Here is a 27,690-nt window from a genome sequence, read left to right as displayed (position 1 = left end):
GGTTTGGGGACTGTAAATTAACGGTCGTTTCAAAGTTCATTTTACAAATAAAAGGGAATGATTTTATTGGTACTTAATGTGCAGCTTTTCCTGAGTCTTGCAATGAGGGAGAGTAATTACTCATTGTGACGGTGTTCCATAATTCAGTAACTTCCTCTTTAATAAACTGCTGAGCAGGACATAACTTCAACCTGCCCCTCTGGACTCTGCCTGGAACAGGCCGACAGAGCAGCTCCTTTTCCACGCTGTCATTTCAACCACCACGAACACCCCTTTGCACAAGCGCAGTTCCGTGCGTGCAGCCATGTTTGCAGTGTAGCGCTCTTCTTAGTTTACTACTTACTGCTTCACACAGTACTTTCTAACGCCACCCGTGGTTTCTGAGGATTCTGACCGTGTGCCAGCTGTCGCACCTGCGCGGCGCAACGGTATAACCAGGGCTTCAGTAGGAACAGTGTGCACTGGCAGTCTTGGTCAACTAAAGGGGGGCTCTGGGAAAATATTAAATGTTGAGGGCAACTCAACAGGAAGACGGGTGTGAAAGGAAGGCGAGTGAGAGATAAGACTTCCATGGTACTGCTGACAGCTAGCAGCTTTAACAGTCTGTCAACGTATTTTACATCCAACAGAAATGCAGACAAGACTCCCCAGACATGAACACATATCAAAATAGTTGGTTTTATTTGCAATGTATTAAAATTATAAACACATCAGGTAGTGGTTTTTCCCCCACATCACTGTAGAGGCATCAGAGTCCTTCAGTCAACTGTCTGGATAAATTCCCAAATGTGAATACAGTACAACGATTAAGACCAATCCAACTCCTACCCACATTTACTGTTGCAGAAACAAAAGTTATTTTTTTTTGTTGTTTTTTTTTTGGTTTTTCAACAAACCTAACTTTACCAAACCATGGTTTGGATGTCATTACAGGGCAAGTGGTGATAACACTGAAACAGGATGAACAACAGATACCGGAACAAATGATCTTTAGCCATTTGCAGCATAAACAGCCTTTTAAAAAAAACAAATTTCATGGTGAGTTACAATATCTTAAAAAATAACGTCAGTCATCATTTGTCATATACATCGCTTTTCTTTTGTTCAAAATGAACTATTTTTACTTTAGGTCAGACAGCAAGATGGCTGTAAATAGGGCAACTCGGCCTGACATTAAATAAAGCCAACATTATCAGACCCCTTTCTGTGAAACTAATCTCTTGTGGATTTGTCGTGTTGGCGCCTGGTGCAACATTGTATTTATGTCTTGTTATCGTAAATTACCTTAAAATAGGAATGCTGATAATCGAGGACATGTTTGATTTGAGTTGTTTAAGTAGATCTGGTCATTTGGACCTTTGAGCAGCAGTCATTTTCTAGAAGCTCTATGGAAAAAAACAAAAACATCCTGTCGGCACACTTGACACCCTAAAGTTTGCCTGCCCGGTGCCTCGACACCCGCAGAGCAAGGTCATTCGGTTTTGCTCTGTGACCAACTGAAATTCTTTGGTTTGAGAGAGTTTCCCCTCCTCTGCTCTGCTCTGCCGTCTTCCACCCTTTCAACACTCTGCAGCTGCTACGTCCCTCAGCTCCAGCTGACGTCGTACCGCGTCCACCCTTCTGGGGGCGCCAAGAACACCCTTCGGCCCCGGGACAGAAAGCTGACTGTGCCCCTGTACCCGGTGCGAGGGACTCCCGATTTCAAGTCGTCCATCACCCCTAAGTTGCGAGCCAGGACCTTGAAACTGTCCCGACTCGAGTATTGCACTCGGTACGGACCCGTTCCCCTCAGGCTGCCTCCCTGCTGCAAGTCCTCCATCTTCACCAGCGGAGCGTCGTAGACCTCCTTGATGAAGCGCTCGTCATACTTCTCCTTGACCAAATAAGACAAGTCCTGTTTGGTGAAAGGCACAAATTCAGTGTTGAGCTTGATGTAGCGCAGGTACTGGTCGAAGAACTGACCAAGACTGACGCCCTTGCGACCAAAGGTGATTGTCCTGGAGACCTCCGGGCGGATGCAGGAGCGGTTCCGCCGCTGCTCCGGCTGCCGCATCCAGTCGTCCCAGAAGGCAGAGGGCCACTTGGGCTCCAGCTCATCCCACATCTCTTTCAGCAACATCCACCCGAGGCCGGGAAAGAAGTCCGTTCTGTAGAGGAGCTCCGCCCCGCCGGGGTCCACCAGGGCGTCCCGACCGTTGTCGTTCCAGGCCGACACGCACCACAGGCTGGGGTCCGAGCGCAGCACCGGGTACAGCGCTCGGAAGTACTCAAAGAAGTCAGGCGCCACCTGCAACACACATCCAGGGGTGGAGACCAATCACACACAGCGTTCAAAATCAAGAATACTATATTATATACTATACTACCTAAACTATATACATCTCATCACCGTTCTCAGTCTCGTTCCCACAGTCTGTCAGTGTTGACTACACTAGCGTTCCCCATCGCCACGCCCCCTTAGCATGAAATAACACGGCTCCTCGCTTATCCACCAATTTGTTTAACGACCTGGTCCTAGAAACGGAACTTGGTCGTTAAGTGAGGAGTGCCTGTACTCCAACTATTCTGTCGATTAGAAAGGATGAGCCAAGAAAAACAGAGCAAAAAGCATTTAAAAAGCACCTCCTCTGTTGTCTGATTAAAAAAAAAAAAAAGTGTACACACACCCATGCTTTGCCGCCCCCCTCCCTTCAAGGGAACAACGTTTCTCTCAACAAAGCTGCTGCTGGAACTCAGTGATTTTTCACCCCCCCTCACCAAAATGCAAGAACCACTCGTTACCCAGAATTTTGACATGGACTGTTAAGACATTTGTTTATACTCATCCCCAAAAAACAGGGAGGGGGAAATGTAAACACCGTTATCTGTGCTTTCACTTAGTTCCAAGGCTGTACAATGCTTGAAATGGGACATTTATCCTCACTGTACAAAGATTTGGATTTTACTTTTGGCAAATTAAAAGAGAAACTTCTAACTACGGAAGCTAGTGCAATTCAGTCAAAACCATAAAAACGATTGTTTTTTGATGCCACACACACACACACCTTGAGGGACGGCAGTGTAATCACAGAAAGAGCGAGAGAGCAAACTGATTGCACTGCAGACCGCTTCTCTCTTTTTAATATCACAAACGCTGACGCCTCTGGAACTAAAGTGAGAATGTGATGCAACCAAACATCAGCTCTGACTTGCCAACTTTGAATTTGAGCGAGGGTCTATTTACACGCCAGACTCCCTCCATCAAAGAGTCATGTAACATGTAAATCTATGGAAATTAATATGGAAATTTCAAACAACGACATCAGAGACTGCTATCTGTCTGTGCTGTGGCCAAGTTGGACTGAAAATCTAACGCTTCATTCAACCGCTACATTTACTTGAGTTAAGTAAAAGAAAATGGAAAAATAAAACAGCAACTTCTGGAGAGCATGATGAGTGGTCAGGCATTCTCCACGGACTCCTTTTGAACCGACAGACTCTCTGAAAAGCATACAATCTTTCAGAACAGTGGTTCTAAATGTGGGGTCCGGGGACTTCTAGTGGCCCTTCTAGGGAGTTCCAGGGAGGTCTCCAGCAAAATGATTAATAGTTCAACTTCACTGTTGTGCCATTTCCAATACGTTAGCACCATTAGAGAATGTACAATAATCACTGTTAAGGGGCAGTACTGGTTGCTTAACCAGAGTAGTTTGTGTACCATAGAGGAAATTTCCTGTCTCTCTCCACTGCTCTCTTTTAAAAAAAAAAAAAAAAAAAAAAAAAAAAAAAAAAAGCCCCAGAAATGCTTTAAAAAAAGAATCACTGTTTTGGTCATAGTTTCACAATCCCCCTAAATATAGTACAGACAGGTACAGAAGTTTGAACAAAATCATATCCAACAATACAAATCCTCTTAGATTGGGGTCGCAGAGACTAAATCAAATGGGGTCCGTGGCCTAAAGCAGATCAAATTAAGGGTCCTTCATCTGTAAAAGGCTGAGAAGCACTGTTTTAGACTGCTGCCTTTTCATAACAAATCACAAAGTGGCCAACCAATAGCTCTGCGGCGGCCAACCAAAGTCTTACCTCCAAGTCGTCCTCCACAATGACCACGGTGGAATGGGAAAAGGTGTTGAACACCTGGTTGAGAGCCCAGCGGTAGTGCCTGGAGATCTTGTAGTAGCCCTGGAACTTCCTGTGCTCCGGCCGCACCCTGATGTCTGACAAGTCGGGTTGGCGGATGTGCGTCACTTGAACGCCATAGGAGCCAATCACACGGGCCGTCTCGGCGTGGCCGCAGTCTTGGCTAACTATGATGGGATAGAGCTCGGCGGAAGGGCGGTACTGTAGTAATCTGTCCAGGCTCCGCTTAACAGTCACCCTGTCGCAGGCGATAACTAAAATGGGGATGACAGTTTGAGGGCTGGTGCTGGTAACGTCCAATTCATTATTCTGAACGGTCAGTTCCTTGGCCCCGTCTTCCTGTTTAATGTCCTTAACCTCTGTGGGAACTGTCGCTGGTGATAGTTTGGCCTTGGTGGCCACGGTTCCCTCTTCCTTATCTGAAGTGTCTTTTGGGGGAGGTGGCGCCTCTGGCGTCATCTTGGCATCCTCTTGCTTTTGCTCCGCCATGGGCCCGTCGCTTTCTCTTTTGCCGAGGTCCTTCCTCTTTGCCCATAGTGAGCGATGGCTCTCGATCTGCTTGAGCAGCTTCTTCTGGGTCTCCAGCTCCACCTCCACCTCCTCCGCCAGTCGGATCACTTCCCCAGCCAGGTTGACGCCACCTGCTCTAGCCCTGCCTGCCCCCCACTCCTCCTTCCCCCCGGGCTCTGCGCCCCCGCCCTCTCCGTGGCGGCCCACCGGCGGTCGCCCCCATAAGTAGAGCAGCAGCAAAGCGTTCCAGGCGACGAAAAGGAAAGCTCCGCACAGAATGAGGGAACCTTTCTTGCGCACCATGGCACGATCGCAGCAAGGGAGGGATGCGGCTTCAGGAAAAGGAAAAGGCGCGGTTTGGGAACATAAAAAGATAAACCACCACTGGCCAGGATTTCATTCACAGGTGAGGGGGATTTGATTTAAGGGATTTGAGGTCCTGGGAACCATATAAAGCAAGGTCCATGAAAAATTCATTTATGCATTCTAGGAGAGCTGGGACAGAAAGACAATAGTTTAACTGGGGGTGAGATTGGGGGTGCTGAGAAAGTATGGGAAAAAAAAAGGGAGGAGGAAACTCGGGGCCACTGGGGTGAGGGAATGCTACTTCTTCTTGGACGTTATCCTTCTGCCACCATCCTGAATCAAAACAAAAAAATGCAAATAAATTCAGCACTCTTTGACATGAGGCAGAGAGCAAAGGTGCAAACCAGCTATGTTCGTAGTCTATTGTACACCACATGACCAGATGGGCTGACAGGATTTCCTGACACTTTTTGTGTTCTGTGTGATCTACAGCACTGACACTAAATAGCCTTTGTCAGGCAGCTGACATAAACCAAGATGTCAGCAGATCAACACTTCCTGGAAAAAGCACTTACCGCTTGATTTCACCTAACCAACTGTGACATTACCTTGAAAATGATATTGGTTCTTGTGGCGTGTGAAGTCCATTTATATCGTGTTATCAGGGAAAACTACTTCATTCAAAAACCCAAAAGTAAGAAGGCATTTTCTGTTTCCACTGAGTAAATTCAGTAGGGTGACTGATTTACCAACAATTTTGATTGATTTCAGTTGTGTTAACTTTGGGGGGGAAAAATAAAATTAAAGTCCTCTTCGTGCGTTAGCCAAACACCTCAATGAAACATTTGCTCAGTCCACAAAAGCATAAACATCTGTGCTCTGGTTCTCTAGCCATGAAGAGCTGTGCATGTTAATAATTTTATTTTTACAGCTGTGGCTTGACACTTAAACAAGCACTCTCTCCTTAATAAAAACAAATGAAAAAAAACAAACAAACAAAGCCTGCAATAAATATGCAAACATAGAAAGCTGCCTCGTCACGTGAACCACTGCTTCTATTCATCGGAATAAACTGGGTCTTGTGCTGCACAGTCAAAGTCCAATTTCCTGTAGGCAAACATATCAATGAAGGCAACTCATCGAACAGGGTTTTTGGAAATCACGTGGTTGTCCCTAATCAGCCAACGCTTTCAAATGAAAGATAACGCACAACAAGCTCTGACAAAGTGCAAGATCTGTACTTCAGTGAATGCTTGAAGTTAAGCTGGAGATTAAACAAGTAACTGAAGTTGAGGGTCACCCAAGCTCTTCAGGAGGAGATTTAACGCAAGGTGTCCAAGCCAATTACTGGAGATAAATATAGGTCGACAATAATCTCAAACTAGGGATGGACATTTGACTGCCAGGCACAAACTATCCGATTAGCAACGGGTCCCTGGCCGTGCTCAACTGACATGACAGCCCCCTCAAGATGTCAACCTAATTCATCTCTCATTACTGTCAACTTTTAGAAAATAACCGTGAAATCATATTAAACAACGCTCTTTGGAAAACCGTTAGCGCTATCATAACAAAGTGGAAGACAGAATTTACTGGCAGTGTGACACAGTGTTGGCTTCAATTAAAATCACGAACTTACATTGTGTACACGGGCAGGTTTCCAAACAGAACAGCAGCAAAGGCGATAGAGAGAAGGGCTTCAACCAAACTAAAAGCAGATGGGCTACATTTGATTTGAGTTGGGGAAAAACGGAGCCGGACGTGAAAATACTACATCATCAAAAGAAAAAAAAAAAAAAAAAAGAAATAAAACTTTACCTGAGTAAGAGCCAATGAGTCCACCTACTCATTGTCCACGCGAGAGAGAGTCGGCGTGCTCACACACAAGGGGAGGCTGTGGAAGTGGGAGGGGAATTGTTGCGCTAAGCTCTCGCAGAGACTGAAACTTCCACGCTTCTTTAACCCGCTCCTGTCTGAGCCCGCAGGCAAACGTGTAAGTAAGCGGGAGGACAACGTTACGTGGCAACATTATTGTGACCTCACGCGGTCGTGGGAAACTTGCGTCACACAATGTTTAGAGATCGTAATAATTTTGCGCCAACGCCGTGATCAGTTGGACCTACCCATCTTTTGTTATCCATGCTCGTATAATTGTTTACATATCTATCCACCCTGTACAGAAAATCCAATACAGTCTACATGTATGCTCTCAGCCAATACTAGTAGCAACCATGCGGCCACTTCCCTGCCATAGCCTTTTAATTCAAACATTGTATTGTTTCTCTTTATTTTTCTGACTGCTTAGCTTATTTTATGTTGTCTATATAACATTACACTGAGCTTTACCAATAAAAATGTCTTGTATATGAAAATGCACTTGGCCGAATAAACATTCAGACTGGTGTTCTGGTCACTAGTTAGCATCACAATAAAGTGAAGCTAAAAAAAAACATTTGATAATACTATTTAAAGCTATTTTTTCTATTGATATTTAAAAAGCAATCTCCAGGCGTCGACTCCTACAGTAGGTTTCAGTTGCCAGGGCTCCCACTCCCCGAGAGGACTGGCGAAGCTACCTTCACCTAGCTTAAAACTAGCAGCCTGGCTAACTGAGACCAGGCGCACGCCGACACTCCAGGTTTCGGACCGCGGCACGTTACAGAAGAGTCCGGACCCCATCGCCCACAGTCAGCGCCTGGCTCTCACCGTGCCACAATCCCGCTGCGCTCCCACCGACCATCCTCCTCCCGGCCCCCCGGGCCGCTATCAGTCGCGGAGCGGGACCCGGCGCTCCTGTTCGGGGTGCAGCAGCGTCCGCGTGTCAGTGGGTGACACCTGGAAAGAAAGGAGCCCCGCACGTCCGTCCGCGCACCGTGGGCAGCCTCGTTTCCCTTTCCTCCTCCATTCAGCGGTGTCTGTTGGGGACTGGCTCCGGCGGTCTCATGATGCACGATGACGCCATTTTTCGTTTCCCACTGACAAGAGTCCACTTCCGGATTGTCCAATTAGACCCGACCAATGACAGCGCAGCACGCGCGCTTCCAGATCTGCATTTCACCATAGCGACAGATGCTGCGTTCCAGCGACGGGAAAACTCGGGGAAATATGACGTCACCAGCAGGTCGCGCGTCCCGTCAACGATGAACAAAGTTGCCTTTGCTTGACGTTTCCATCTTTGCATAAAATAGCTTCATCACGATTTATGAAGGCAGCACCACCACGGCATGTCAACAAACTGCTCTAACGGATGTCTCCGGAATCTTGATCAATGATAGCAACGCTTTATTTCATTTAGAATATTATCCGCGCATTTTTATTTATTCATTTGTTTAGGGATGCATAGATTTGTCTAGAAACATAGGGATTTACAGTATTCAGACTCTAAATTGCTGCATGCTCTTGAACGAAAAACAGGGGAAAAATTGTGTGTGTGTGTGTGTGTGTGTGTATATATACACACGCACGCATATATAAAACCTCTTGTGAAGTGTGAACATTCACAGACTGCAGCATAAGATGCATTTGAGGTCTGTTTATTGCTCATAAAACAAGCCAATATGTGAGTCACTCCCGGATCCTTTTTTCCTGTTTACCATTATGCGTTCTGCCGTCTCTTTCCCTGGAGCGTTGACAGCTGTTGCTCAATGTTCCTCAGCTCACGCTCCAAGGCGGAGATCTGATTGGTCAATGGCGGAGAGGAATGTTTTAATTAAGGAACTTAAGAAAAATCACACACGTTTTCGCATTCTCCATTGACAATTCTAATAATTCCAAAATAGTTAAATAACAACATTGATATAGCGAGAAACAAAGTGGACTCCAATGCTTGGTAGAGATTCTATTCAACGTTATTATTAAGGATTTATTGTGGATCCTCTGACCCACCTTGTTCTCCATCTCGTGCCTCACACGCTCCGGAACTTTCTCTAGGTAATCTGGAGCTCGGGTCCTGGAGAGGCACTCCTCCAGCTTGGGGAGGAGTTTCCTCCTGCGTTCGGAGAGCTGGGAGATCTGTCCCTTGACATTCCGCCCGCCCTAGAAGAGAGAACGAGATGAGAAACCTTCCAGAGTTGCAAGGAGCCTCTGCTGTGCGAAGGCGTGCGATACTGGGGACGTCACGGAAGGAGATCATGCGGAAATAGCACAGTTTAGCGGTTTCAGCAGAATCAGAATCAGAATCAGGCTATTGGTTGGCCAAGTAGGTGTACACATACAGTACACTAAATTTTACTCTCAGTACGTACAGAACAAACGGTAAGAAAATAACAAAAAAAATTAAAACAAATTTTAAGAAAAGCATTTACACAAAACACTAAATAGGATCTGAAAAACAATAATAAGCATTATTTACAATGTGTGTGCAACGGGCAAGCAGCATATGGTAGGAGATAGAATGTGCAAAAAGGGATGATGGATAAATAAATATTGAATTATTGAACATATACAGTGGGTGAATGAATGAATGTAGAGGTATGGATAGAGACACGACCATTGAGTGATATGGGACACAGTTAACTGTTTATAAAGGAAATAAGTACACATTTTATTGCATCCACAAAATTATTTCGGATTGGCAAATAAAAGATGTCAGCCTACTTTTACATCTAACATTTACTTTTTGAAAGTGTCTGATTTTTCATTCGACAACAGTAAGTAAAGTGAAGTGAAGTTTATTTCTAAAGCCCTTAATCACAGTACAGTCTCAAGGGGCCTTAACCTCCAGCGGGTCAGGGAAAAAACTCCCAGTAGATTTACTTTTACTTGTAAGACCTTGCATGGGATAGTCACCTGGACCTCAAGGTGAAGCTGGCAGGTGTGGTCCACCACACCCACTGCGCCCCCCGTGGGGAGAGGAGGGGGGAGTGGGCCCCCGGTGACCTGTGGACAGTGGATGTGCAGGTTGGAGACACGGCTCAGTGTCTTCACAGCCACTTCGAAGCCAAGGAGGTTCTGGCCTTGGCTGGGTGAACATACCACCCACACTGGAGCGCACAGAGGAAAGAAAGCACAATGACCTTTGACATTCCCAAATATTTCCGAATGGTCACCCATTGTCCCAGACTTTTTTTCCCCCCCTTGCCTTTGCCTATTTAAGGACTACGTAACTCTTTCAAGTTCAAGTTATATCACTTTCTCTGTTTTCCGTCCTCAGCCCAACCCCTCTGACACAGCAGCCAGTCAGAGCAGGTTCTTGACATAAAATCAACATTAACACCCACAAAAACAAACAATAGTTGAAGCGGTTTAATTTCCTTACAAACACCTTTTTAAAATTTTACTTTTGTTATTTTAATCGCTAATAAAGCGTACAATGTGAACTTCTAATGTAATGGATGTTGCAACTCATATAGACCTCCACCAGAAGCTTTGATGTAGTTATTCTCTCTAAATTAAGCTCTTTACTCCAATAGCCTGACAGCACTGATTCCAGGTGACTGTCACAAAAAAGCATTTATCTCTATTTTTAATGTAGTATTATAAAAAAATGAACAAAGTGGGGTTATTTTAGTTTTCCCAGTATAAGAGCCTTTATAGATCACGGCAGGTGTTCAAACTCACTGTTGGGCTTCTCTTTGGTCAGGCCACACTGGGCCCGCAGGAACCGGGCGACGCGCACCACTTCTTGTATCAGCAGGAATGCCGCTTCCTCTTCGGGGAAGTGCCAGTGTGCCTGGCAGGATGGACAAGGTTGAGACACAAGGAAAACAAATAGCGCTGACGCAGAAGGGTCGAAGGAAAACAAGCATCCCTGAAATGGGGGTTTCAGAAGATATCCGACAAGATAAAGGCTCAGACTTGCCCTAGTCTTAGTTTAAAAGAAATCGGATTACCAGAGGGGAGATTAGAGCTCATCTAGTTCTAAGTGAAGGCTTGAATTAAACCTGGCCAGAGGCAGGTTTATCTTTGGGTTAATGGATGTGGACCAGCACCAAGACCAGACACAAGGAGCTGACTGGTCCTTCATTACATTAGTCTAGGACAGGGGTGCCCACACTTTTTCGGCTTGCAAGCTACTTTTAAATCGACCAGGTCAAAATGATCTACCTGCATTAAAAAATGCTAAATATATATATATATATACACACACACACACACACACACTGAGTATACTTTATATATACAATATATGTTGGCATACCTTGCATAACTGCATGAACCCTTACAGCACAATACAATTAAATTCATTTCTGGTCACTACCTTACTCTGACGACTTGCACTGAATGGAGTCGGCCAGGGTTGCATAGTCCGGACAGTAGCTGCTGGTAGCCAGCCTCAAGCAGGCTCCCAAAGATCATCGGTCATGGTGGAACGGTATTTGGACTTAAAATCTTCATGTGGAAAAAGGCTGACTCATAAATAAGTAGAGCCGAATAAGGCAGTCAAGGAGGTAGCACATTTCCTCATGTTTAGGTACTTTTCCTCTGTGAGTAGGTTCCAAAACGGTCCCTGAGCCCTGGACTTCAGCTCAATGTCAGCCTGTAGTGTCAACATCTCATCCTCCACTGCAGACCAGTTCAGGTGAAACAGTGTCGCAATTTTTGATGCGAATAAATCAACCTCAACATCTTCCCTAAATGGGCAGCACATAAATGTAGCCATTGGCTCGAGTAAAGCAAAGTCTTGAAACCGTTTGTCACGGTCTGACAGTTTTCAATCTGCTCTGTGTAGCGCGCACTGTCAAGTTGTGCACACGCCTTCCCTTGGGTCTCCAGCTCTGATGCGAGGTTTTGAAAGTTCCCCAAATCATGGAGCTGCAGCTTTGAGGACAGAAGTTGCATTTTTCGTTTGAAAGCATTAACTGAACTGATCATGTTGACCACGGTTTTGACTTTTCCTTGCAGCTTTAAATTAAGCTCATTCAACCTGATGGTCAGATCGGTTAAAAAAAAAAATATTTTTTTTTTGAATGGCGCGCAATCTACCCGCTCTACCTTTGCGATCTACAAGTCGATCTCGATCGACATATTGGCCACCCCTGGTGTAGGACTTCCTAGTCTAGCATTAATTCATCTTAAATGAAGCAACGTCTTAGAAGGACATTTTTCAATTCTGGATAAGTTTAAATAGGATTATTTTAGTCCTGATTTAGATTCAATCCCGTCTGCGAAACTGCCCCTAAAAGTCCCCTAGCTGTTGTGAAAAGAGTTTTACCAGTTCAGAAGGCCGGGGATAGGGCTGCAAGCACAAGCTGGTGTTCACGGTGTCTGTGTGGGGCCGGAGCGGGCCGAGCCGCTGCCACAACTCCTCGGAGAGAAAGGGCATGAAGGGGGAGAGCAGGGCCAGCGAGACAGACACGCAGTGATACAACACGCTCCTGGCTGCCTGCCTGCCGCTCTCTGCCGGCTCTGTGCAGCTCTGCCCCGCCGCGCCCCCTCCCTGCTGGCCAAGCACAGGCTTAATACACTCCTGCACAAGACAGGGAGACACATACAATGAGGGAAAGGACCAGGAAGTGCAGGTTTTTTTTTTTTTTTTTTTTTTGTTTTTTGTTTTTTGTTTTTGATAAATGCGTCTTGGCAGCTCCTTACTATGTAGACGTCGCAGAGGCTGTGCACCCAAAAGGAATGCAGGGCAGCAGTGACGGCGTGCAGCTCGTGTGCCTCAAAGCCCTTCTGGCACTGGAGCACCGTGCTGTGGAGTCTGGAGCACACCCAGCGGTCAACGCCGCTCAGTGGAGTCGTCTGAGAGCGTAGTGCAGGAGAGACAAGTGCTTTGAATTATCGTGCAGTCAACAACTGCTGCCCACCCCTTTCTTGCTACATGGCTATAAATCACTTCTGCAGTTTACAGTGGAACCCCATTAAACTGAAACCTCACTTATCGGAATTTACCAATCAACAAGGGAGGCTCTTTCGCCCTTTTCCACCTGTTACGTCGGTGCTCAAAGGAATATGTCTGTTGTCAAATGTGTATTGTAACTTAGGGTTCGCCATTAATGCACTTGATGGGGCCCTACAAACACAGGTTACAGTCAAAGTTACGGATGCAAGTATGAATAAATATTCAAACGTCGGTGTCTGGCAAAGTTTTATGTTTACGTTTGATACTGTGAGTTAATAACGCAAACTATATTTATATTGTTACTATTACTTTTATAGAATTTTACGGTTTTGACTACTAGACAGACAGACACTTGATTCATCCCCGGAGATGTTTATTCCTTCACGGGGGAGATTAAATAAATGAGTCAGCATCGTAATATAATAAAAAACAAAAAAACGTATTGAATGACCCCCTCCCCCCCCATCACCTCAGCCAGTTTCTGCGGCCTTGGTCCTCCGTCTCCCAACGCTCCCAGTGTGAAGCGCACGGTCTGCCACATTTTGTTGCAGAAGTGCCGGCCGCTCAGCACCTGGGACACGGAGAGGCTGATGTCCTCCCCTGACGGAAGGACAAACAGAGTTACGAACGGAATTACTGTCCCACTTGTCAACAATTAAAGCGCACAGCCTATGTACAGGCGCAGAACACAATAAATTGAACATGATTAAAAATGATATAGAGTTAAATTAAAAGAAGTAAGCCTTAAATTCTAGGCTCCTTCCAAAGTGAGCGCAATGGCTTTCCACATATTTTCTCTGTGTGGTGGTTTAACGTATTGGCATTCCTGGTTTTTCCATCATTTGAGTGAATTAATCACCTTTCTTACAGTATTTTCACCATAGGCATTTGTTCGAAATTAGTATAATCTTCATACATATTGGAAAATATAATTACGATTATATTTGCAGTATATACCAATATACCAGGATTATTCCCGTTATTGTTGTGCTTTTATTATATTGTAAAAACTATAATAAATATATTTGAAATATATATTTTTTAAATATATTTAAAATATATTCAGATATCATAAATATACTAAAAATATATCTGAATTATAGAAAAATACTTTCTTAATATTTGAAATTCCTGAAGAGAAAAATTACGACATATATTGCATCTTAAATGTTCCATATATCTCTCCATATATTCAAGTTTTTAATACACTAAATTGTATTTTTTCAATACATGAAAAGTTTGTTCCGTATGGTCGACAAATCATTTCTTATTGTGGCAGACGGAGCGGCAAGAGAGGAGAGCCACTCACCGTGCACTCGGTATGAGCACAGAGCGAATCGCAGAGCATCTGTACCGCACTCGGGTATTCCCTTGGGGAAGTCTTTCCTCTGGGGGGGTGGAGGGAAAAAAGAGAGAGAATGAGAATAGAGGGGAATGCTTGAGTGAGCGTGTTCACTTTGGCAAGGCCACCCCGCTAATTTAGCGATGTGCACTGACCTGAGCTTCCAAAGCAACGGTCCGCTCCCTGGGATGGAGGTTACCCTCCGTCACCTTCTGCTGAAGCCCCTGGGGAGAGAGGAGAGACGGGATGCCATGACAAAATGGACCCCTATCGAGGGTGGATGTTGGCAGAGTAGCATTTCGTGGTATTCAATACTGAAGTTTAATACTGAAAAGCCAAAAATTGAATAAAAGATCTGTACAGTAAGAGTTAATGTATGGCAGAGATGTTTTCATTTCAAAACAGCATATGACCTTTAACTGAGCATTGCCAATATTCAATATCCAATATTTACAACAAAAAACAAGCATTGAAAAAAAGCATAGAAACCGGTATGGATGTCATGCTATCGGTATTAGTACAACCATTGAAAAAAATCCGCCTGATTTCAATGATCAGAACTTTAATGACCTTTAACTTATCATCATAAATGGTAATGAGCCCAGTTTGGCACCAACCTCGAGCGAGATGCCGGAGATCACGTCCAGCGGGTCGATGACGTTTCCGAGAGACTTACTCATCTTCCTGCCATGCTTGTCCCTCACCAGAGAGTGAAGTAGCACCTGACGTCAGATCGAGCAGAGGGGAAACAGGAGTTGTTTTCCCGTGAATCTTCTGTAATGTGACTCCGTCCTGGTTCATACCGTTGCGATTAGCAGGTTTACCTTATTGAACGGTAGCTGCCCGGTCAGCTCGGTGCCCAGCATAACCATCCTTGCCACCCAAAAGAAGATGAGGTCACTTCCTGTTTCCAGCATGGAGTTGGGGTAGTACCGCTTCAGGTCACTTGTCTGCAGTCAAGTTAGGACAGCGGGGTTAACATGTCAGGTGACTTTGGTTTCATGTAATTAAGTAAATCTTTATTTGTATAGCGCTTTTTTAGAACAAACCGCTACAAAGTGTTTTATGCTCCAGGCAGCATAAAATAAACACAACTGAAGAAAATTTAAACCAGAGAGAGTGGGAATAAAAAATGAAATAAAATATAATAATACATAAATCTAATTAATAAAAAAACAAATAAACTAAAATAAAATAAAACAAGACATAGTAAGAAGCCCGCAAAGTAAGAAGCACAATAAAATATGAGTTACACATTCAATTAGAATTCAGGACAGAGAAATTCACTCCCAATGTACCAATGTGGGATTTAGCTTGTGAAAATAAAAACATGTTCAACACACACAATACCTGCTGCGGCCAGCCCAGCATGGCGAAGGGGAAGAGCCCAGAAGAGAACCAGGTATCAAGCACATCAGGGTCTGAATGAGGGGTCACACACACACACACACACACACACACACACACACACACACACACACACACACACACACACACACACACACACACACACACACACACACACACACACACACACACACACACACACACACACACACACACACGTAAGGGAAAAGGAGGCAAACATGTAACGATATCACAAATAGCACCCTGGAGAGTCGGTACCTTCTTCTAGTGTTGCTGCTGGTTTTGTCTGTTTTTCCATCATCACCCCTTTTATAATATACATAACTTTTGAATACGCAAACTGTCCAACCTTCACCATTGTTGAAATAGAAATTCACCTCTCGATGGGGGGTGGACTTGCAATAGACTGTCCCCATGGTAACCAGTGATAAACAAACCCGAGTTTCTGGGATCAATAATAAAGAGCGAAAGTGAACAAAGTGATCGACAGACTTGTCATCAAAAGGCTGTGGTCGCTCAGAAGCCGACTTCACAACCCATGTGGAATTGTATCAAAACAGCTGGACGTTAATAATGTCATTATTTTATGAACCTGACTTATTTACATAATTTGAAGCCCAGTTCCAAAAACAAACAAAAAAAAAACAAAAAAAAACTGGTGCTGGCCTGTGAAGCTGTGATCCATGAATACGTGCTTCATGTGAAACCGCTCTCAACCACCGGTAAAAATTAACTACAAATAAAACTACTAATCAAATGATGGGATGGCAAACGAGCCAATGAGTGTGGGAGTTGACTCACCCTGAGTCAACGTTAGCGAGTCCTGCATCACTCCGTATTTGGCCAAAGCTCTCTCTCTGGCCTCAGCCTCACTCCGTCCCCACACCCACAGCTCCTGTCACAGAGACACGGAATACTTCATAGATAATAATCCCTCTTTAAACACATGCTTCACTTCTACTGATGTTCCTCAACATTGAACTAGCGCTTGGGATGTAACAGGCCTAACTATTGAAGTACACAATACACAAACACTTACATATCTTTTACTTACATATACTGTACCGTACACATTTTGGGGCCTTGCCAGAGTCATACAAGGCTAATCCACCAGGGGGCACGGGATCACGTCACTGCCATTTCAATTTATGTTTACCCGGAAACGGTTACTTGTTGTTGTTATTTGTATTTAGCGTCTCTATGTGAAACGCCAGGAGTTGCACAACACCTCTGCGTAGAGTTTCCAAATTTGAACTTACACATTTGCTACGTGAGAACGTGAGAGACGCCCTGTGCGTGGCTTTTAGAGCATAGAAACATTCTATGGAATTCAGTGCCAAAGTTTGATAACTAAGTATTTCATCTCTTCCTATAGCGTCTTCACACCAAAATTAGCAGGTTGACCCACTAAAAATAGGCGACTGACACCTTTCCCAATGCCAGGAGAAATGCAGTTTTTTTCTGGTGCGTCACGTTCGACGTCACAAACACATTGGAAAAGAGACGTGTCATGGTCGAGTGTCAAACAGTAACATAAACAAACAACGACATAAAACTGTACAACTTGGAAAAAAAAAGTATTTTGAGCCGTTCAAAAGAATCAGATCGTTCATGAACGACCCGACACTACAGTAGAAGCAGCATGGAGCACCGGTTCTTTGGCAGCAGGGACCGGCTTGGCGCGGTGCTGGAGTGGCTTGGGGACGGGCGGGGGGGATCTCCACTGTGGTCCCCACGGTGCGATCCCCACACTCAAAACATTTCACAGTGCCCCATTTGGAAAAAAGTCAATAACTTCTGATTTGGATTTTGGATTCTAAATCGGATATGAAATTATGAAATAATACAGGGATATTCCTGTCTATTTATGCACCAGCGTCCGGAATGCATCGCGCAGGTAAAGGGGCCAAAGTTAGCGTGTCGACCCGGGTGTCCTGTTCACATCGGAGCCGATCGGAGGTGGAGCCCTTTAAAAACGGTGTTTATTGCAGGGTCATTTGACCCGGGACTGAGACCCGGGTTTTACCTTTCCCACTGGTGACGAATGCCGGATGTTAGCGTGTGTGACCGGGTTTTTCATGCAGTGGGAAAAAATATATAAAAAAATAAGCAATCCAACTCAAGCCCAACCTCTTGGTCGCCGTGCGAACTGGGAAGCGACACCCTGTACGCAGGAATCCGATGACCCCACCACAGCTGCCTGGAGACGCACCAGTCGCTGTTGGCGTGGAGAAAACAAAAGGGACATTGTTGACCGCCCGGGGGCTGTCACAACAACACTTTTATCTGGATTGTTTTAATTTTTTTTTTTGTTGTTCACAAAACAAAACAACCCTAGATAAAAGGATCTGTTGTCGCCGTCACCGTCAGGCCACTTAAACGTTTTAGATGCATCAACTCGACGAAAAGAAGATGTGCTTAGTGACCTGATGTTGGACAGCCAGTTCTTCCACATTTTGGTGTAAAAGTGTGGGATGATTTCCAGCTCTCCGTCCTCCACAGCCTGAAGGACAAAGAGACTTTCATCCATTTATCACATTTATCACTGTCTCTCTCTCTCTGCCCTCCCACTGATTATCTCTTTCTCACTCACACACTCCCACCGCCCCCACCTTTCAACCAATCAGTCACATACACTTTTTTATTTTTATTTTAACACTTAATCGTCTGTAGTGAAACGCACCAAACCTTACCAGTACAAATTCCTAGTATAATATACTGTATATAAATGTATCATATGTATATAATGTATATAAACTGACTGTGATTCATTCATTTGCGTTGCTTTGACGCATGTTGGGGCGGAAAGAGCCCAGAGCCCTGGGAAGCCTAACGCCACTCGGCTACCTGTATTGCCCTCCTGGCCATTTGGTCGCAGCGCAGGAACCACTGCTTCTTCAACAGCGGTTCAATGACGTCCCCTGAGCGACTGAGAGGAGAGAGAGAGAGAGAGAGAGAGAGAGAGAGAGAGAGAGAGAGAGAGAGAGAGAGAGAGAGAGAGAGAGAGAGAGAGAGATACTAAAACAGCAGCTTGTGTAGCATCTAATGTTTCATGTCAGGTAGGTATGATGAATTAAGCACCCAAAAAACAGCAACAAGATACCGTTCTGGGGCCTACGATCCAGTTTCATGTTACATTGTTGGAAATGCCTTGGGGACTTTTAAAGATCAATTCGGATGTGACCCATTTACCACAAAATATCCATTGACTGCGGTCATTGCCAAACCTAAAAATCTATTAGTCTTCCATTCGGAGAGACATTTCTGTGACAGCCCATAAATGTTTCAAAGCACACAGTGTAAATCTAAACCTGACCATAAAGGGGAAGATACTCTGTGTATTATATACTGTACTCAGGGTTCACTCTGGTATTACAAAATTAAATTCAAGGAATCTAAAGTAGTTCCAAGTACTGATTTTCAAGGACTTCGCGCAAAACAAGTATAATACATTTTCAATGTGATCTTTATTAATTGATTTATAATTTAATTGTAATCTAATTGTCAATTATTATAATTGTCTGTTTCCATTCCAACCATGCTGGATTAAATGTACATTTCCCTGGCATAATGTATGTGGTTAAAGTGATTCTGGAGTGTTTTTTTATTATGTTACGATTTGAATAACAAAACCAGGCGGAATATCATAGGTTTTCATTGGTGACGTTTTTTTCATGCAAGCAATTCAGCAAAAAAGTGGCTATTGTCAAGGTATTCCAGTGCTTAAATTTCTTAGGATGAAATTCAATCCCTTAAAATCACCTCAGGGACCTGGAGAGAATCCTGTGTATGTCGGGTGTATATTATATCTAACTATAAAGGAGGGAATCTCTGTCTGTCTGTATGACCTTCGATTATCTCGACAACCGTTCATCCGATCTACTTCGCACTTGGTGGGTGTATTGCCAGGGGACCAAAGGACGTGCAGTGTCCAATTTGGTGCAATTCGGACACACGACGTGTTACATAGCGTTCCTTTAAATGTGTAAAAATCTGGGATGTTGAAAAGGAATTGATCTGGTTTTTGCCCCTGGTGTGTCTCCCTGTACCTGCATATCGGTAGAGACATGGCGTGGTCCTTTTCCCCTCTGAGGAGCTGCTTCTCTGCCAGGGCATCCACAACTCGTTCTCTGACATCGAAGCGTTTCAACCCCTGAAAATAAATAAGGGAAGGATTACAGCATGACTTCAGTGTAGAAATGGCCGAAATGCTGGTATAATATTGATTTTTTTTGGTATATTCTGTATATTTAAATTAAATTTCTGACTATTTTCTGTTTTCTCGTTATTTAGTTATTTTGGCTGATTTGTATATATTTGACTCTTTTTATATATCTGATTATTTCTGTTTTCTATATTTTTGGCTATTTATATATGTTTAACTTTTTTTTTTTATTCTATTTCATTTTATTATTCATTATTAATTATTGAATTATTTTATTATTTCATTCTCAATTTTCCCAGACTGTTCAGCTTTTTTAATGCTAATTGTCTTCCAATTCTGACAGTGTGCAATAAGGTGAGATAAAATCTGGGATTTTAGCTATTTAACCTTCAAAGAAACTGTTTTGGTTGACCGGTGAATTCTGATAAAGAACGTTTGTATGTCCAGTGAGTGAATTAAGATTGAAAAGCTACTTCCTGTCGGTGTCAAGGTTTTTCCCAGCTTCACGCCATACTTCCTGAGGCAATAAAATGAAAATCCAAGGTGGTGGTGGTGGTGAGTTGACGCACCTCCAGCCACACGCCGCAGGAAGCAGTCATTCGCCCGTCGCCCGTGATCACCGTGGGACACGGCAGCGAGTGCCTCTGGGAGAGCAGGAAGTCGGCGTGGTCGTGGGCTGGCGTGACCTTCACCGCGCCTGCAAAGACCCACGCAGGTGGGAGTGGTTGGGTCATTCTCATGTAACCACCATAAACCATGTCCAAAAACATTTTTCACATACATACATATGTATTCACAGAGAATGTGAAATAATTACTTTCGATATTGACGTACACACTGACAACCATATGGCCGATTTAGTTTATTTTAACTATGGTATTATTTTTGTTGTTTTTTTCCTGTGCTTTTCTGATCAAAAAATTAATTACTGTATTGTGTCCGGGCAAAAATACATTGTTATGGTAATGTACCCCTACATTACTGTAAAAATGGAAATCTCATATTTTTGGAAGAAACATTAATTTTCTAACATTTAATCAAGACAATAGAAAAGAGTAGTGATGTAGTGATGGGAGTATACATTTTTCTCTTGTGTTCATGTTCATGTATTGTGTACCGTAACAGCCATCTTTAATTGTCTGGACGCATTACGGTAATGCATTTTTTGATAAGAAAAGCATCAACAAAAACAACTAAAATAATAATAATATCATAGTTAAAAACAATCAAGTGGGCCATATAGTAGGCGTTGTGTACTTTTTATTTTTAAATAAATTATTTCACATTCTGTGCTCCACCGTGCTTGCACTGCTGGCTCTCAGCAAGAAAATCCTGGGTTCGACTGCCACCTTGGGCGCTGTTGGCACCGTGCTCAGGTGGGTTATCCCCCGATGAGGGGCCTTTCTGTGTGGGGTTTGCCTGTTCTCCCCGTGGTCACATGGGTCTCCTCTAATATTGAAAAGCACCCCAATTAAAAACTTTCCTGTCCTGTCCCTGACCATGACATGGATCTACACATGGAATTGGTCCCCGGGCGCCATTGAAGTGAAGGCTACCCACTGCTCCTGACTCCCCCCCTGGAGGAAGGACAGCTAGGATAGGAGAAATGCAGAGGCTGAATTTCGCCAGCGCCTACTCCCTCCTTCTGTGTGTGTGTGTGTGTGTGTGTGTGTGTGTGTGTGTGTGTGTTCATGGTCGTCACCACTCCCTGTATGCGTGTGTGTGTGTGTGTGTGTGTGTGTGTGTGTGTGTGTGTGTGTGTGTGTGTGTGTGTGTGTGTGTGTGTGTGTGAGTGTGTGTGTGTTAAGTGCATTTGCACCTGTTGGACGAATAAAATGATTCACTCTGTGTATCAATTCATTTCAGACAGTTTGGTTTCATGAGAATGACCCGGTTAAGCCTCCAAACTCAACCCCCTACCAACACCAGATGAAGGCTTTCGTAAGGTAAAGAGTGTGTGCCATTGATCTTAAGAGAACTGTGAGGCGGACCTGTTCCTAGTTCCATGTCCACCATTGTGTCAGTCACAATGGGGATGAGTCTGTCGGTGAACGGGTGTCTGCAGTGTTTGCCGTGGACCACCTAACAAAGTAAAAAACAAGAATACAAATTTCACACAACATTTACAGTTATCAAACAGCTCTTAAACAGCATAACAAAATAATTGACAAAGCTTTGAAAAATCCTTCGGCCCAGTCCTACTATAACATTCGCCACACATCCATGTTTTTAAAAATGTCATTATGGAACTGGCCGTCCCCATAGACCTTTTGTATTTGTTTGTTTGTATTTATTTTACAGACTAATTTAAAACCGGTCTTCTTAATGTCGACAATGTTATTCCCAACTGACATTTGTTTTATGTTTTATCTTTCAGTAAGGAGTTTCCATTTCAACTAGTTGTCAGCTATTTATTTCTTAAGAGCAGAGGTTCTGACTTTTTTTTTTTTTTTACTTCAAGGTTTCCCCAGGTTGGAAACCACTGATTTAGAGAGTGTTTTTCTCCCATGTTTGGATGGGCACAAATTGTCTTCCTTTTGTTGGCATTAGCACCACTTTGTGTCCAATTCTTGTATTACATTACGTTACATTACCTAATTTAGCAGACGTTTTTGTCCAAAGTTATCTAAGTACATTTTGTCACAGTATCAAACCACTGTCTATCACTATCTGTCACAGCCAGCTAAACATTCTCTAGGAACAAGCAACAGCGACGAAGCAGTATTCCTATTTTTATTTAGTTTGTTTCCAATTTATTGTTGCCATTTATTCAGACACTTCGAGTTAATCCAAAAACTCTGACATAATAACAGAACTTAAAATAAGTCATTGAACAAAAGGATTGCTTTGTTTGTTTTTTTTCCACTGGCCTGGTATCGAGGGTCGTCTGGGTGGACGGCTATGGCCACATCTCCCAGCATGGTCTCCGGGCGGGTGGTCGACACAGCAACCTCTCCGTCTTAAGAAGGAAATCAAGAGGAAAGAGAAAATACGTGCAAATGAATGAAGAGTAAATTAAATGTGGCTAACTGGGACGGTCTCCCAGTATAGGTTCAAATTTACACCCCGACTCCATGATACTCACCCTGTCCTTCTATGGGATAAGCAAAGGTGATCATGGTTCCAAACTGCACTTTCTTCTCGTAGCCTGGGACGGACAGCATTGTCCGGCCAGGGAGCTCCTTTGAATCGATCTTTGGGACAATGTTAAAGGGTTGCATGAGTTTAAAGTGGTACAGACGTTTTGTTGAAAATCTTACGGTTCATGGTTTGTATCTCAATATGATATAACTCCATATACTGCCACTTGTTTTTATAGGTGGTGGCTTTGGTGTTTTTGCTGCATGGTAAACAAAGATTGACTTTTTCTCTTTTTTTCCCCACTCAGCGGCTTTTCACTCAGTCCTCCCCCAGCTTTCAAGTCACATACATGCAAAATATATCAAATTGACCGGCTTGATCAAGACAGGTGTGCTATTACTTTAGCCAAAGGTTTATGAAATATTCCACTTTTTGTCCTAGTGTGGCAAAGAGAGGTAATCGTCATGGAAACGCATGTAAACATACTAGGGGAATCCCCCACATAGCCCTGGGGCTGCAGCCATTGGGGAGACATCGTCATGTGATGTCACAAACCCAAGAATTTGGAGGAGCTGCCGTCGGTCTACTTCAAATAAGAGGAAGAGACTTAACAACATATGCATCATTCGGATCAATGAAATGAACATTGCTGCCAAATGGCTAATCTACCAGGTAGGATTCTCTTTCCCAAATCAGAAGACAAATCAGGTTTTTAGAACTGAACATTGAAAACTGTAAATTGTATTGACCCACAATAATTTTTGATATACTTGCCATTTCAAATGGCTCGATATTGTGGTCAGAAGTACTGTATATTTTTGACACAAGGTTAGCAATAGGAGACAGTGGACAACAGCTGCCTGTAGCAAAAAAAGATTAATTCTCCACCCAGTGACCAGCTACTGGTAAAATCCAGTGGCAATATACCGGTATATCAGCCACAACATTAAAACCACTGACAAGTGAAGTTAATAACATTGCTCATTTCCTTCTAATGGCACCTGTCAGGGGGTGGGATATATTAGGCAGCAAGTGAATAGTCAGTTCTTTAAGTTGATGTGTTGGAAGCAGGAAAAATTGGCAAGTGTAAGAATCTGAGTGACAAGGGCCAAATTTTGATAGCTAGACGACTGGGTCAGAGCATCTCCAAAACGGCAGGTCTTGTACACCACAAGCCCTGCCAGTCCCTGGTATGCAGAGTTTAGTACCTACCAAAAGTGGTCCAAGGCAGAACAACTGGTGAACCGGTGACATGGTCATGGATGCCTAAGGCTCACTGAGGTGCGTGGGGAGCAAAGGCTAGACCATCTGGTCTGATTCCACCCAAGAGCTACTGCAGCACAAATTTCTGAAAAAGTTAATGCTGCTATGATAGAAAGATGTCAGAACACACAGCGCATCGCAGCTTTCTGTGTATGGGTCGGCGTAGCAACAGACCAGTCTGAGTGCCCATGCTGCATCCTGTCCACTGCCGAAAGCGGCTACAATGGGCAAATGAGCATCACAATGGAAGCAAGGAGCCATGGAGCAATGGAAGAAGGTGGTCTAGTCTGGTGAATCACATTTTCTTCTACATCATGTGGATGGCCGGGTACATGTGCGTCATGTACCTGGGGAAGAATTGGCACCAGGATGCACTATGTTCTGCTGGGAAACCTTGGGTCCTGGCATTCATGTGGATGTTACTTTGACACCACCTACCTTTACATTGTTGCAGACCAAGTACACGCCTTCATAGCAACGTTATTCCCTGATAACAGTGGCCTCTTTCAGCAGGATAATGCACCCTGCCACACATGCAAAAAATGTTCAGGAATGGTTTCCTTGGCCTCCAAATTCCCCGGATCTCAATCAGATCGAGCATATCTGGGATGTGCTAGAAACAACTTACAGGACTTAAAAGATCTGCTGCTAACGTCTTGGTGCCAGATACCATAGGACACCTTCAGAGGGCTTTTGGACTCCATGCCACGACAGGTCAGAGCTGTTCCAGCGGCACGAGGGGGACCTACCCCATATTAGGCAGGTGGTTTAAATGTTGCGGCTGATCTGTGTGTGAACGTATACCACTCTAAAAGAATACGTCAATTAGTCAAATTATACACAATGAATGGCAACTCCCCCGTGCGAAACAATGAATCAAGTACAGTTCAAACTTTCACCACCTCTATGTCAGAGATGGCCGATTCCAGGGCGCAGCTCCAGTTGACCAGCCTTTCCGAGCGGTAGATTAGACCGGCGTCGCAGAGTCTTACGAAGGCCTCAGTCACGGCCCCGCTGAAACCCTAAAACACATGCCCAAAATATAAGTTCATAATCTCCACCCTGTTACTACAGTTCAGGGCTACAGGGGGCTGAACCCAATTCAATATCGGCACAAGGCAGCCCGCGTGGCGCCTTTCATCAAGAGGTCATTGACATCCGAGAGCAATTTCCTAACTTGCATGTGTTCTGAGGCAGGGAGCGAATTGGTATCCGGTGGGAATCTAGAGAAGGGAGATAATTCTATAATTTGTCTTTCTAGGATGAAAAAAGGGTTGTGCTGAAAAAAGGATATTCCATGATATGTAATATTGTAGTCTCTCCTGGTGGAAGTTCTGGGATATGTGAGTGTTTTTTTTAATTCTGAGACACTTTAAATTAAAATACAGTTACATGTGATAAACCTCAGTTGGATCATTTTCCAAACGTCTTGATATACATTGATATTGTGTTAAATGTGTTTTTCTTTGTTTATTATAAGAAATTGTTCCCCCAACCATAATGCCCTCCATTATGAAACACCTCACCCAATATGATGTTATTAATTATTATTATTTTTTATTATTATTTATTTTCATTATAATAAAAAATAATAATTATTATTATTATTGTTATTATTATTATTATTATTAATGTTTAATTATTATTGTCATGTCTCACCCATCATTCCCTTCTACCCTTATGTTTGACTCTCTTATGTTACTTATCAAACCTATCAAATGCTACAATTTGTTTAACCATTAAAGATAAATGGTCTTTTTGTAATTCACTTTGGTCAAAAACTTCTCCTAATAGAAGTATGGTTATGTAATAATGTATTTTATCAATGACGCGAGCGACTTTTGCCGGCAAAGTATCATAATGGCTTTCTTACTGTATCCATGGTGAAGCACGCTCGACTCCAGTCGAGGGAAGCCCCGAGCTTCCTCAGTTGCTGGTAGATCTCATCTCCCTTCCTGAGACAGAAAAAAAAGATGTCAACAACCAGCCCTCAAAAGCCTTCACGCAAATAGATGAATAGCAGATACAAAAGCAGCCCACTCACTCATTCTTCCATTTCCACACCTCCTGTAGAAAGTCCTCCCTGCTGAGGTCGCGTCTGTGCTTCCCTTGTTTCTGGAGAAGTCTCCTCTCAACCACAGTCTGGCGGGGAAAACACAAAAGAAAGATCAGATCACATTTTTTGAGAACACACGTTATAGAAATTCACATAGCAATGAGAAGATTCACTTAGGGTACTTGAAATTCATCGTACACCATAAAAATCCATGGGTACAATGGTACAGAAAAAATGTAACGAAAGGGACACATGCAGAGACAAAGAGAAAAAGAAAGAGGGAGAGAGAGACACAACATACCTGTGTGGCGATACCTGCATGGTCACAACCAGGTACCCAGAGTACTCTGTAGCCCTGCATTCTTCTCCTTGATGCAATTTAATTTGATTTAATATAATAATAACAACAACAACAACAACAACAACAACAACAATAACAATAGTAATAATAATTATTATTATTATTATAATAATTACCATCTAACAAAGGCATCCTCTATAGCCACAGTCAGGGCATGGCCAAGGTGCAAAGTGCCAGTCACATTAGGTGGTGGGATACACATGGAAAAGGAGTGGTTGACTGCATGTGGTAGTGTGTCCTAAAAGTATGAGAACACATAATGAGATCAACTTCTGAAAAAGTTTTTTCATATACCTCATATTGATTAAAAAGATGTTCAGACTCTCACATGTTGCTCTGGAGCAAAGAACCCCTCTTTCTCCCACCACTGATACCAGCTGGACTCTACATAATTTGGGCTGTAGGATGGTGGAAAAGGCAGGGTGGTGTCTGTGAAATATAAAAACAAAAGACAGTCGTTTCTCAGAGAGAGAGAAAGAACACCTGAGAAATCTTACGCTGAAAACGAAATCTCCACTGGATATATAAATGGTTATAACAATAGAATATATACAGTTTTACTATTACTGCATACAATATTATTATAACCATAACATAACACCTTTCTTTTCCCCAGGAAGTGTTGAAGAAATGTATTCTATCTTCTCTTTTTCGCTCCATTTTATTCCATTATCTTCTTTATTCTGGGAAAAAAAGGGGGCAGTGAAAGACAAGTTTTGGAGTTATAAACATTGGTTAAGAAGACCTTTGCTTTATCATTAACTTACACTGTCTTGACTGGATAATATGGCCCTCTCTCTCTCTTGTCTCCGTTTCTGTTTCTCCGTCTTGGTCCGCAGGAAGGTCTTTTGTTGTTGTGTTGAGGGTTTAGTCCCGTTGTTGGAACAGTGTCTGATCGACTCTGCGCGCCCTCCTCTCTGTGCTAACGTCAAGCAGAGGGCACGGGCTGCCCTCCTCCACATCTTCCAAATCACGAGACAGTGGAAAGATTTAGGTGACGAGTGCCAAACAAAACCATGGTGCCTGCCGCGTCGGCGCAAATGCGATGAACTCGTACGCCTCTTGATATCGGGCGGTCATGAAAAAAAGTCACGGAAAAATACACCATACAACTTGACGATATACTACCATACAACGTATCGCTTCAATGTCAAGTACTCGTGTGGGTAAACTCCAGACACGACCTTTCAATGTAGTCATATACACACAGTATATATATATACATTCCCGTGTATGTTTGTAACATTAATTTCGATAAAAGTAACGTTGTTGTAATGGAAACCCCTCGTCATTCAATAACACCGGTACCGAGTCGGACTGATTTCACTGACGG

At 43.5% G+C, this 27,690-nt stretch overlaps 2 protein-coding genes across 3 annotated transcripts; both read right to left on the bottom strand.

The window, feature by feature from the left end:
* Positions 1-668: 668 nt before the first annotated feature.
* On the bottom strand, positions 669-7,900 carry mgat1b (alpha-1,3-mannosyl-glycoprotein 2-beta-N-acetylglucosaminyltransferase b). 2 transcript variants are annotated; one of them, XM_079998949.1, is made up of 3 exons: positions 7,645-7,900; positions 4,066-5,271; positions 669-2,287 (listed from the first exon to the last, which is right to left on the bottom strand). In XM_079998949.1, exons 2-3 carry the CDS (start codon positions 4,933-4,935, stop codon positions 1,586-1,588), a joined length of 1,572 nt encoding a protein of 523 aa, XP_079855075.1. In that variant the 5' UTR covers positions 4,936-5,271; positions 7,645-7,900; the 3' UTR covers positions 669-1,585. The 2 variants fall into 2 exon arrangements, with proteins under 2 accessions (XP_079855075.1, XP_079855076.1); XM_079998950.1 differs by lacking the exon at positions 7,645-7,900 and adding an exon at positions 6,757-6,850.
* A 490-nt stretch (positions 7,901-8,390) lies between these two features.
* vars2 (valyl-tRNA synthetase 2, mitochondrial) lies at positions 8,391-27,622 on the bottom strand. Its single transcript, XM_080011226.1, has 29 exons — positions 27,125-27,622; positions 26,959-27,040; positions 26,686-26,786; positions 26,474-26,595; positions 26,298-26,364; positions 25,985-26,082; positions 25,814-25,895; positions 24,843-24,962; positions 22,682-22,790; positions 22,467-22,555; positions 21,588-21,678; positions 20,166-20,293; positions 19,481-19,584; positions 18,279-18,360; positions 17,858-17,934; positions 17,562-17,649; positions 16,233-16,326; positions 15,414-15,484; positions 14,888-15,013; positions 14,681-14,785; positions 14,219-14,287; positions 14,031-14,109; positions 13,191-13,321; positions 12,469-12,621; positions 12,092-12,346; positions 10,498-10,609; positions 9,727-9,920; positions 8,824-8,973; positions 8,391-8,614 (listed from the first exon to the last, which is right to left on the bottom strand). Exons 1-29 carry the CDS (start codon positions 27,317-27,319, stop codon positions 8,534-8,536), a joined length of 3,255 nt encoding a protein of 1,084 aa, XP_079867352.1. The 5' UTR covers positions 27,320-27,622; the 3' UTR covers positions 8,391-8,533.
* Positions 27,623-27,690: the final 68 nt, after the last annotated feature.

This window comes from Zeus faber (assembly GCF_960531495.2).
Source record: "Zeus faber genome assembly, chromosome: 1".
NCBI classification, from domain to species: Eukaryota; Metazoa; Chordata; class Actinopteri; order Zeiformes; family Zeidae; genus Zeus; species Zeus faber.
Note: the sequence above shows the minus strand (reverse complement) of the source record. Positions and strands in the feature narration are given on the sequence as shown.

What these genes read in the sequence shown, in the direction of transcription:
- mgat1b (XM_079998949.1), bottom strand. Translation starts at nt 4,935, where the DNA reads ATGGTGCGCAAGAAAGGTTCCCTCATTCTGTGCGGAGCTTTCCTTTTC. An exon ending in TTGTGGAGGACGACTTGGAG is followed by an intron (nt 2,288 to 4,065) that starts GTAAGACTTTGG and finishes TGTGTGTTGCAG; the next exon opens with GTGGCGCCTGACTTCTTTGA.
- vars2 (XM_080011226.1), bottom strand. Translation starts at nt 27,319, where the DNA reads ATGTGGAGGAGGGCAGCCCGTGCCCTCTGCTTGACGTTAGCACAGAGA. An exon ending in CAGACGACCCTCGATACCAG is followed by an intron (nt 21,679 to 22,466) that starts GCCAGTGGAAAA and finishes TTACTTTGTTAG; the next exon opens with GTGGTCCACGGCAAACACTG. An exon ending in GGCACGAGATGGAGAACAAG is followed by an intron (nt 8,615 to 8,823) that starts GTGGGTCAGAGG and finishes TTGACCAATCAG; the next exon opens with ATCTCCGCCTTGGAGCGTGA.